At 39.3% G+C, this 12,517-nt stretch overlaps 1 protein-coding gene across 4 annotated transcripts in view; it reads left to right on the top strand.

The window, feature by feature from the left end:
- The first annotated feature begins 4,948 nt into the window (after window positions 1-4,948).
- The window catches only part of lamb4 (laminin, beta 4), a 69,486-nt gene continuing 61,917 nt past the window's right edge, over window positions 4,949-12,517 (top strand). For all 4 annotated transcript variants that reach the window (XM_076887011.1, XM_076887008.1, XM_076887010.1 and 1 more), the window contains exons 1-8: window positions 4,949-5,004; window positions 6,760-6,837; window positions 8,183-8,373; window positions 9,084-9,219; window positions 9,492-9,565; window positions 9,709-9,897; window positions 10,124-10,187; window positions 11,789-12,003. In XM_076887011.1, coding sequence (XP_076743126.1) covers window positions 6,816-6,837; window positions 8,183-8,373; window positions 9,084-9,219; window positions 9,492-9,565; window positions 9,709-9,897; window positions 10,124-10,187; window positions 11,789-12,003 — 891 coding nt within the window. In that variant the 5' untranslated portion in view covers window positions 4,949-5,004; window positions 6,760-6,815. The remainder of the gene's footprint in view (window positions 5,005-6,759; window positions 6,838-8,182; window positions 8,374-9,083; window positions 9,220-9,491; window positions 9,566-9,708; window positions 9,898-10,123; window positions 10,188-11,788; window positions 12,004-12,517) is intronic.

Here is a 12,517-nt window from a genome sequence, read left to right as displayed (position 1 = left end):
ACTACGCTTCACATAAACATCGTCATGGATTCACTCTGACTTTTGCTGTTTCGCTTCGAGCGCGGTAAAAATCACACTTCATGCACAGCTCTCTCGCTCTCTCTCTCTCTCTCTGTGATGGATGCATGCAACCACACAACTGAGATGCTTGGTAATATTCATTTGGTCTTTTGTCTTATGTTTACGTTATGCTCTAAAGCTTCTGTGATCATAAGTTAACTAATTTGATATTTTGAGTTTACCTGTAATGCATGACAGCACTAAGCTATAGCCCAAATGGTGGCATAGACTTTCCTTTGCATTGTTTGTTATTTTATATAGGTATGTTATATTGATTATATTTCTGCTCTTTCGGAGTTACCTGACCTCCGCTCCAGTCCTTCCTGGTTTGGCTGAAAGAGGAGGCTGAGGGTGGAGCTGGTTTAAATGCAGAAGCCAATAAAGTGGACTAGACCATCTATTGTGATCATGCAGGGGGAATGGGGTTCTTCTTGAATGATGGTTAGCTGTTATCTCTTTAGTTTTCACCTTTGGTGTATATAATGGTTTATTCATTTGCTATATAACTGGAGCTGTTTCTCATTTGGGCAGGTCAGTTTGTTGAGTTATGTTTTTGTTAAGTGACTTTTGAGTAGCATTCTGTTAAGTTAACCTCTTTTATGGGCCCACTTGGTTCCTAAAAACTTTATTTTTTGTTATTTTGAATTTTTGTAATCATGTTGTCCTTTTTGGGCGTATAATAAAACCCATTTTTTTGAAGATTACATTTGTGCCTGTGTTCCTGGCTGCTTGGATCATAACACTCTCTCTCTCTGTATCCCGTCTAAAAATCTGTTTTCTGCATTATTCGCTTGCTTGTTACGCACAAGTCTACCACTGTTTACAGCCTGTCGGACGCTGTTTGTTTCCTTTCACTTACTTCCAAAAAGAAAGCCTAATTTCTGCTGTTAAATACTGAACATATTTAAACTTTTTAAAAATTAGAAACTTTTGCTGTGTCTCTAATCCAACCTCTGTAACCTTGTTTCACTTCAGCAGCATCAGGTAATGTTCAGATGTTGATTCATGGTTTTCTTTCGTTTTTGATGTACTGCAGAATATTTTTATAAAATCCAGGGCAGGAAAATCACCTTCATGTTTCTCTGTTTTATCCTCAGCTACTTTGACACAAAGGCCTCTGCTGTGACGCTCACACCTTTGATAAAGTCTGGCAAGTGTCAGCTTTCTTTTTATAGATATAAAAATATGGATATGTAGTGATGCATGATCAGAATCCAATCGTGGAATCGATTCTAGAAATCAGTGACGATACCGAGCCCTAACAGTTACACAATCATATCAAAAGTTTCCACTTTCTCTTTTGTATCAGACACACTGAGAAAATATTCGGGATAAATAACCATGAAAAGAATGTATATATTCAGTTTAGAGGTTTACACATCACATCATTATAATCACAGAGTCTGTTTCACTAGAATCGTCCACTTGATGGCGCAGTAGAGCAAATGAATCATCACAATGCTTCAAACCATAAATCGACCAGTTGGATAGAAGCTTCAGTTCATCACGAAGCTTCATCTCACTAACACTACTCACCAAGTCCCATTCAGTTATGTTCTTATTATAGTTGTAATAAGAGTCTGAACACATATTTTACCCATTTTACCTGAATTAACACGAAAACAGTGAAGCAGCAAGTTTAACCTTTCACATGTTTTTAAACACAAATGAAACACTATATCATGAATTGCATCATTGTTGATGTTTTTTAATTAGTTTTTTAACCATTATGATCTATTTATTGATTATTTATCACCTGTAATCTATTTCTTATGACTGTTTTTACTAGCAGGCTTTATTTATTGACAGCTATGTTTACCAGGGTTACATAGAGCTGCTCAAAGCTCATTCCTGTCTGGAGAGCTCATAGTGCAGGAGGCCAGCTCGTCCACTAGAGGGCGCTGTTACACAGGCACACACTCACATTCAAACATTTAACAGTAACGTGTGAACGACAGAGACTTTAAACGAGAACCTGAATATGAAAACAGAAACACTGTGACCACAAACACTGATGACACACTGTGGATGTGACGTCACAGTGGGCAGTTACACACTCTTTAACACACACCTCTCTGATTTCACCTGAACTCACACTTTAATAAATTCACCTGCTGATCTTTATTCACACACGGACCGGGCCGCACCTCCACAGAAGAAAATACAGTCAGATGATCCTGACTTCTCAGCAAAGGTTCACATCATTCATAAACTCATTAAGACAGTGCACCATTTAAAAAATATTTCGGGGGACGTTCCTCCTCCCTCTCTGAACAAGATAGTTTAATAGTTTAATTATTTTACACTGTTACTGATGTGATGTTCTATAAAGTGGTTTTAATAAAATAAAAAAAGAGGCAAAATTTAGTTTGTTTCTTTATTCAACTTTTGAACAGTGGGACTCAGTCAGTACATATTCAGTTAATGCAAATTATTTACACGGCAGTGCACTACAAGCATACATCTAGACTCCACAGTAGCAGGTGGGGGTTTTCTTTTTTGAGGACGGCTCCTTTTACCTGTCACTACAGATGGTCTGTTTATGTTTTGATCAAGAGCCTTTTTTTGGGCAGCTGAAGAGGAGAAGTCTATCTTATGGCCAACCTCTGGCTGTATCTTGGTCATATTACCCAGCAAAACCCAGTATGCAGGTTCATCTGTAACAGTCCTTGTGCCACGGATCAACACTGTTGCTTCTACATTAAACAGAAGAGCAGCGACATGGCTGCAGGTCTCTGCGACTCCGGCCATACAGGTGCAGTGGGCGACTTCAACCTTCCCTGTGATGCTCACAGTGACCCATGGCTGCAATGCTGGTTCATTCAGTCTTAGAGTGCAGCACCTGAAACACACACAAAGTTCATTTAAAGACAAGAACTATGAGCCAAGGCCGACACAAATGTGTTTAATCTACTTTATCATAAATGTAACAAAGTGTCTAGAAAGTTAGCACATGTAATTTTTCATTTCTTTATGTGTCCATCTATAGAACGCTGCATGTTATAGTGTAAATCTGCCTGTTCTGTCAGAAACCTGCCTGCAGAAAATGAACCTAAAGTATGAAATGCAAGGATGTCATCACTGTAGAGATGGAGAAAGCATAAAGTGACAATTATGAATCCCTTAATATGATAAGGAGATTCTGCAGGTCATTGATCAATATATAAAACTAAAATAAAATGTATTTTTAGTGACACAGGATACAAACATGTAAGCAAGATGTGTAATTAGGATTATTTATAATAAATATGAATAAATTAGTGCAATTTCTTTAACCATAAAGAATAACAATCCTTCAGGACAATGTCACATCAATGCACTGAACTCACTGTTATCCCTCTAACAGCCTCCACATGTTCTCACTGTAATTTCCCCTCATGAATGAATTTATGCTGCACTAATGTGAATGTTTGCAGGGAAATCAAACGCATTTCACTCGCAGTACTCGAGCTGACTTACCTTTGTTTGAATGACGACTTGTACGCGCTGACTCCACAGACAAGGTACAAAATAGCGCTAGGTGTTCGGGGTTTCTACTCCACGGCCGTATTTCATACGGGTCCACATTTCCAATGCACGCTATTTTCTGCAAGTACAGCTGCTTCGCCTCTGGACGCAATCGGTCTCTATACAGTTCATTCTCTTTTGAGCTGCTTTTAAGCATCTTTCTTGTAGTCGTGGTTCCAACACAGTGTGTTTGTTTTAATTCGTAGATTGGCGCTGCGCTCCCACAATGCATTGCGGTGTGACGTCAACTCCAAAGCCCTATATAAACCTAGTGGGAGTGACCCCCCACAGAGGGACAAAAGGACCCCCTGATGATCCTCTAATCGCCTGAGCCAAGGTGTGAAACTGGGTGTGGGACCCAATCAGCCAGAGTTTCGGGTGGGTTCATTGTGAAACCTGGCCCCACCTTATCATGCGAATTCCTGAGGTCAGATGGCCCAGGATGTGAGTGGGCGTTAAGGCGTCTGGGAGGGATCTCAAAACTGGATTATAGATGGCAGAGAGTTGGTGTCGTAAACCCCCGCCTCTGTTCAAAGATGGTCGCTCACAGTGGACATAGATGCTTCTTTCACTCCTCTTTCAAACCATCTGTCCTCTCTGTCCAAAATGTGAACATTGGCATCCTCGAAAGAGACCTTTATCCTTAAGATGCAGATGGACTGCTGAGTCTTGTCCTGTGGAGGTGGCTCTTCTGTGTTGTGCCATGCGCTTGTGAAGTGGCTGTTTGGTCTCTCCAATGTAGAGGTCTGGGCATTCCTCGCTGCACTGTACAGCAAACACCACGTTGTTAAGTCTGTGTTTTGGCGTTTTATCTTTCGGGTGAACCAGTTTGTGTCTGAGCGTGTTGCTGGGTCTGAAATGCACCGGGATGTCATGCTTGGAGAAAACTCTCCTGAGTTTTTCTGATACACCAGCTACATAGGGGATGACAATGTTGTTGCGTCTGTCCTTCTTATCCTCCCTCGCTGGTGTCTGGTCTTCTTTTCTGTGCCTCTTTGCTCCCTGTAGTCGTATGAATGGTAAACTACACTCATTGGCAGCAGCATAGGCACATTTAAAATTTCTTCTGAAATTTTCCCTCTCTAGTTGTATTTATACTGGTCTGGAATTGCACACTAATAAGCACTTCACTGCATGTCTTGCTGTGTATGATTGTGTAACTGACAAATAAAATTTGAATTTGATTTTATTTTACCTGCTCTTTTTGTTCTGGTACAACATGACAAATGCGAAGATAAAAAACCCTCCCAATCCCTCTCCTATGGGAGTTATGCCTGTGCAATATTCTCTCTTACACACACCGACTTTCTCACTTTCTCTCTTTGCCTTTTTTTTTTATCTCTCACACTGATAAGTACAGCCTGAGGCTGCATATGTCTCAGGTGTGCTGTTACCTGCCCAGATGTGTTCTTTCTTTTGCGATGGAGGCAGAAGTAGGTATGTTCCATATTTACTCTAATTAAGTCTATCAACTATCTTTTAAGTCAAAACTGGACCTGCTGTTAGAAAAGTCAGGCAGCTTTGTACCTCATATGATCAGCTGATTTGTTCAATTTAACTGGAATAATTCGCATTTCATAGAACTGTAAGCCTGCAAACAGTATTTTGTGAAGCGTTAATTGCTCTGCACTGAAATGTATTTGGGGTTGTAGATATAATTGGTAATTAATAGTTGGTGTGTTAAATTGTGAACCTATGAATTTGTTTTATCGTTTCACTATTCTAAAGTAGAAATTAAAGGTTGGTGGGTATTTTCAGTGTACATATAAATGTTACCACCAAGTTTTTGACAGTTTTTGTCATTCGACAATTGTACTTTTTAAATATGTTCAAGGTCCTGTCAGACCATTCTAATCGATTGTGGCTATAAGGATGTGTGACAGATCACATCAAGATATTTATCACTTTAAGTTCATACCTATAAACAATATTCCCAGGAGCATGATAAATATTCAGTACTTCATTCCATTACACACACACACACACACACACGCACATCTTGAAATGTAATTTGCAAATCCTATTTAACTTGTGCAAAATTTGTGAGCATGAATATTTAGAGTATTTGTATTTTTCGTGTTAGGCATTCTAAGGAGTCCAGAGAAAGCTTTGTTTTTGCACATCACTAACACGATTAAGTCAGTGTTTTACATGTAAATCACGGAGAAGTTTGAATGATGAGAAACACTAGCTCCCATCTGGATTATGCCTTTTCCTGGGAAAATTGTTTTTGTTATTAATTTTTTACCTACCTTTTTAACCTTTACAGTGTTCCAACTGTTTCGAAAAACAAGTTGGAAATCTGTTTATATTTACTATGTTGTGAACATACTGATCCAACATACCTATCCACTTCTGTTTCCCATAGCACTTTCCCTGCAGGGGACAATAAAGCTAACTTAGAAACAACACAAAATGATAACTTGCCTCTCCATAAAGAACTTGTGCAATAAAACTGGCTTAAACGCATGGAAGGTGTTGAAATGTTCAGCAAAACTTCATTTTCCTTTCATTCCTGTGAAAGTGCATCAGTCCCCTCAGGGGGTTGCATTTGATTGCTCTGTGAAAACATACTGCTCTGTCAGGCTCTTTTATTTAAATGGGAGGAGGCATATTATATTCAACCAATACCCCACTTTCTTTTATTCAGTTTGAAAAAAAAGAAAGAACTAGCATTTAATCGAAGGTTAGCAGATTTTTCATAACCATTTTCTAGTTATAGTACATGAGATTACTATCTTATTTACAAATCACTTTTTCTTTATTTTGTCATATATGGTGACATTAATGATGACATATTTGTCATGTGCTTACTAGAATTGTTTGTCTCATAACACAATTAAAATACAATATCTGTTTCAACTTTTCCAGGGGACTCCACAGTGTAAAGATAGAGACTCAGTTAACAGAGCAGCCAACAGCAAATGAAATGTTAAGAGGCTGGATAAGAGTCAATTCAGAAGTGATTATTGTTGTGAACTGCTCTATCAATAAAACAGAATTGAACTGTTTATTGATAAGAACATGAAAAATTATCGGTGTGATTTTTGTTTGTTTCCCTTAAATGTGTTTGGTTTTGTTAAATATACATTTTATTGTTTATGCAGATAAAACTGACCTTAGATTAGCAATCACGAAATGAGTAATTTAGCAATAAATGTGATGAAGATGTTTACATGTTTTTGTGCTCAGAGTAAGAAGAATTTGCTAGAGATCTGTGGAATCTACCTGACCAGCCTCAGCACAACATGATCTTTCACTTTTTCATCGGTAAGTTCAGTTTCTAATCACTGCCATATGTTTTCTGAACTTTCACTCAGTGAAGGAAGGACCATTAAAATCACTAGAGCTTGGAAACAAAGCACCTGGACTTCTTTAAGTTTCCTGAAGACAGTTCACCTCGCATCCAAGAAGCGTCTCCAGGTATAAAATGAAATGGTGGAGAGCCCTGGGTATTTAAACCCTAGTAGGAGTGATCCCAAAAGAGGGCCTGGGAAGGATCTCAAAACTGGATTATAGATGGCAAACAGTTGGACACTTCCAGTGCAGGACCCCTGGGGTGTGGGACAGAGGGAAAGGGTGTGGTGGTATTCTCACTCACTGAAATGAGGGAAACAGGTGTTAGAATGGGTTTCAGATGCTGATCCAAGGTGTAAGTTGTGAATTGCAAAGTCTTTTCACAGGCGCAGGTGAAGCATAGAGGGGTAGGTGGTCAGGGTGAGGTGCAAAGGTAATCCAATGAGTGATCTGTTAAAGTCAGAGTGCTGGGTGGGGAGCAAGGCAGGTGAGCATAGTTGGAGAAACTGCGAGTTGAAGCGATTGAACCAAGGCAGGCTATGGCAGTGAGTCTCAGCAACATCCGGAGATTTTCTGTGAGAAGAAAGTCAAATTTAGGAATAACTATAACCGCGACTAATGAGGGCTAGCAGACAATCTGGGCTGCCGGCTTAGGTGCAGCCTTTCAGCAGTGATGCGGCAGCTCTGCCCAGAGGTGGAAATGCCAGGATTGTGAAAAAAACCCAGCACTCACGCAAACCATGACAATTCCAATCACTTTCTTTTCAAACTCTTTACCATGACCTGGATAACAAAACATTAGAATTCAATGTTTAATCTAACAATGAATAAAACTTCCTGTAAAGAAAGTGACATTGCAGTTCTCATGTTGTGAGATGTGATGTCCAACACCTGCAGGTGCACCTCCTCTTTGAGGGAAAAGTCCAAGTTGTTATGGCCAGGGCAGGGAGCAGTTGTCAGGTTGATCAGGTGTGCTGTTCAAGGTATTTTAGCTGAAGATTTGCAGACATGCAATCACTTGTTGAAGGTTTTCCTCTTGTTGTCACGTGTTTTTCTTCCCAATCTATTAAATTTAAACTTATTTTTAGTTCTCATCATAACTCTTGTAAAAACAAAAATGTGAACACCTTTCTCCTTCTAGAAAGCTATAATTTAGAAAAAAAAAACACTTCACTGTGACGCTTTGGAAAAAAGGATCGATTTAACGATATGCTGAAATATTTAAACTGCAGACAACTATTTTATTTTTATGTCTGTTAAAAGACCTACTTTCCCGAGTCTGGAAGAAATGTCCAATACCTCAAATGTCTTTGGTCAGTTTGTCTCTCTGCAGCTTTCCTTCCAGCAGTTCACCTTCAGGACTACAAGGACTTCCAGGACCCATGCCCCATCAGCTCCTGTAACCCCCAGCTGGGTGACCTTTTGGTGGGTCGTGCTGCTCAGCTCTCAGCGTCATCCACTTGTGGTCTGGATGGACCACAAAATTACTGCATCATCGGATATCTGGAGGTCAAATAGAAAATTCATACACACAAAGTGTGTGTGTGTGTGTGTGTGTTAAGTGAAGCAAGATATGTCAGCCTGTGTGTGAATAAACTACAGCTGAACTCATTTTCTCTTTGATTGATGTTTCTGGCTGGTCTTCATACTGAAGCATGTTCAGATCTGTGTCTTTATTATCTGACGCTGTTCTCTTCACCCTGAGGATCATTTCCACCTCTCCCGTCGTGTATGCTTTTCTCTTTATTTTCTTTTCCTTCTGATGTATCGTCAATCTTTGCATTATTTCTCCAGCATTCAAAGTTCTTCTGACTGGTGAATCACCCGAGCATGAAAAGGCTCAAAGGATGAACAAGTAAAAATAACAGACAACTTGGCAATGATCCAGTTTTAAATTGTATGTTCAGGCTCTTCAAGCACAGCTTAAAGCATGACTCTGTCTTCTGCATTGATCAATAACAAAATAAATTTGTTATATCATGGAAGATGCTATTTTTGCCTGGGCTAATAGCCTTTTCCATGATTTGTAGGCGTTGGTATAATGAAGAAATAAGCATTACCTCCTTTATGGTGATTGAAATACTTAATAAATGAAATTAACTACAATAAACTACATGAAATATCATTACTACTAAAGTAATGATATTTCATGTAGTTTACTTGTAGTATTATAAACCCAGAGGTAATCATTGATCAGGCTGGTTTATGTTTATTCATAGGAGGGGCAGAAATGTTTCACATGTGACTCTCGGCTACCATATCATCGCTACAACAGCCCAAACAGCCATCGTATTGAGAATGTCATCACAAATTTTGACCTCGAGAGAAAGCTGAAGTGGTGGCAGTCGGAGACTGGTAAGTTTGAGTATTTCTGCAACAACAAACTGTCCAATCAGAGGGAGAAGGAAAACTATGTGAAATCAATATATTAGTTACAAAAAACATTTTGTTTAGGTGGCAGAATGTGTTTGGGTAAGAGAAAGCACTTAGCTGTGCAACTCTACCCCTACTGCTCTGTGTGTGACAAAGAAACACGACTTACTGTTTGTGGAACGTTACAGTTAAAATATGCTATCACAAATAATCTGCAACACTGTAAGTCTGCTCTGTGTTTGCCTTCTGTGCAGGAGTTCATAATGTCAGCATCCAGTTAAATCTGGAGACTATGTTCCAGTTCAGTCACCTGGTCCTCAGGTTCAAGGTATACCTCTAAAGCGTACTGAATTTAATGTTTTTAGGGAATTAACTTAATGTTAGTCAAAAAGTCGTATGAATAGAAAAGAGCCTACACCTTTAACATTTGCCTAATCAAACATTAAAATAATGCTAATCTGCTCTGTGCAGAGTTTTCGGCCAGCAGCCATGTTGGTGGAACGATCAAGGGATTTTGGGCGAAGTTGGACAGTTGTCCGTTACTTTGCAGAAGACTGTTCTCTTCATTTCCCTTCAGTGTCGACTGCGCCCGCCAGGAGCATCGATGACGTTGTCTGTGACAGCAGATACTCTGGATCAGAACCATCCTTAGTTGGAGAGGTAACAATTGTAACTACAGCCAGTGTGAACATGAGCTTTTTTCTATAGCTCCCCTGGGCTTCAGTCATTCTGGACTTTGTCATAAGAATTCATTGAGACAAAACTGAAACTAATTCACAGGAATGATAAAATGATGAAGTAATATAACAGCAAAGCATTAATGATGCTTTTTTATACTGGTTCTGTGTAAGTAAATATGTTTGTATTTCTTATATTTGTCCTCTAGGTGGTCCTGAAAGCTCTTGATCCTGTCTTTAAAACAGAAAACCCTCATGCACCGAACATCCACGGTGAGGTTTTCCTAAATAGCTGTCACTGTGTTTATATGTAATAATAATAATAATGGATTGCATTTATATAGCGCTTTTCTAGACACTCAAAGTGCTTTACAATTCCACTATACATTCACTCTCACATTCACACACTGGTGGAGGCAAACCATAGTTGCCCTGGGGCAAACTGCGGGGGGGGGTCAGGCTTATTTCTTTTATAACGTTTTAACATGGGAGTCTAAGGCTACATTCACACTGCAGGCGAAAGTGCATCAAATCTGACCTTTTTGACCCTATGCGACCCATATCCGATCATGGTATGACAGTGTGAACAGATCCGATCTGGGTCACTTTCGTATGTGGTGCTGAATCTGATACATATATGATGTTTTAGAAAGCGACTGCAGTTTGAATGATCATGTCGCATTAAATCCGTCTTTTACATCACTGACACAGGACAGACGCCAATTATTAGCACCGGAGAAGTGCACGAGAAGACATCGTGAACACTTCCTGGCCAGCAAGTGTAGATGTTAGTAAAACTGTTGGGAAGACAACGTTGGAGAAACGTGAACATTTTATTTGTACTGTATAATCTGCAGATTCTGACAGAAGTCTGCAGCTATCCTTTAAAGCACCGCTCCTCTCTAAAACAGCAATAAGGATAATTACTAGGCCATATGTAAATAACAAAATAACTTTATAACTTAAAGCAAAATTGGGAAACATAAGGTCTGAAACAAGTCTTTATATTAAGGTCATCAGTCAAACATACTGTTGCTCTGGGTCTAAACGGAGCGCGTTGTGTGTGACATCTCTTTGCGCATGCGGGCCGCTTTGAGGGTTCACACTAGAGCGTGTTTGCTGTCACATTTTATTTGTAGTGTGAACGAGCAGACCAAAAAAATCTGATTTGATCAAAAAATCGGAATTAAGCATTAAGACTTGCAGTGTGAACATAGCCTAAGGGGACCAATGTGCTGCGAACATTAGAGGAACTGCAGGTTTTAGTCTTTCACCCATTTTTTTGCCTCAGGGGTTTACGCTCTTTAACAAGAGGTACAATAGATGTCTAATGAGCCTCCAATAAATGTATCATTCACTAGCTGGGCCCACGTCGTTATTTGAGGTTTAACAGCTTTTTTTGAATAGATAATAGTGAATGGCTTAAACATGAATTGAACTGCAGTTTGGAGTTGAACTGGAGGCGTCTCCTAGGCCTGGCAGATCCCTCATGTACTAATGTGAAGTGAAGAAGTGAAAGACTTGAAAAAGGAGAGGGAGAGTGGTGCACGAAAACGAGACAAAAGAGCTTGTAGAAATGTATATATATATATATATAAATATATATATATATATAAATGGTTATATATAGATAAGAGCTGGAAGGGGCGTGTTTAGAGGCGTAGTCCCCCTCCTGAAATTCAGAAAATGTATCTCCAATTATGTTCTCTGCATATTCATCATTGGGAAAAACTTCCCAGCGACAGACTGAAGATAGACCCTAACAAATGGCGCTCAGCAGCCCTGACACTTTTAATGTGTCTGTCAAATGGAACATTTTAATGGGAATAGGGGAAACGTGTAAAACTGAATATTGTTCTGATCATCATCCTCAGATCTGACCACCGTGACAAACATTCGGGTGAACTTCACACGTCTTTTCACACTTGGTGACACACTGCTGAGTCGAAAACGCAGGAACCCTCAGGACAAATATTACTATTCTGTTTACAACATGGTGGTTCAAGGAAGCTGTTTCTGTAACGGACACGCCAGCCAGTGTGTGCCCATGGCTGGAGTCCACAGGGACGTTTTCACCCAGCCTGGCATGGTATGGAGTAGAGCCGGTCTGAAATTATTCGTCCTTCAGTGATTAACTTGATTATTTAAAGTGATTAGTGCTTCCCATCTGTTAGGATTAGTACTAGTACTTGTTTTTGTACTTTGTTAATATTTTATAACAATGACTTATTGCATTATTGTGAAGCACTTTGGTTTTAAATGTGCTATATAAATAAAATTGTATTGTATTGTGATTTAATCAATGTTAACGTGCTGGGTTTTTTGTTTTTAACAAACAGCTTTGAAAGGCGAATCAAGAACTTGAAAGTCAGTAAAAAGAAATTAAAGATGAAGGCAAAAATTGAGAGAAAAGATTATATGTATTTGGGCAGCTGTGGCTTAAGAATTAGAAAAAGTCATCATGCATGTGTGACCTCTGCTATCCACAAATCAGTGGTCTTTGGGTAAAACTGGTGTTCTGGCCAGCAGGGGAAAATAGATGGAGTCCTAATATAACCTCTGCACATTTTTAATCAAATGTGTGTATGCATCATTTTTCCCTT

The sequence above is a fragment of the Maylandia zebra genome, linkage group LG7, assembly GCF_041146795.1.
Source record: "Maylandia zebra isolate NMK-2024a linkage group LG7, Mzebra_GT3a, whole genome shotgun sequence".
Taxonomy (NCBI): Eukaryota; Metazoa; Chordata; class Actinopteri; order Cichliformes; family Cichlidae; genus Maylandia; species Maylandia zebra.
Note: the sequence above shows the minus strand (reverse complement) of the source record. Positions and strands in the feature narration are given on the sequence as shown.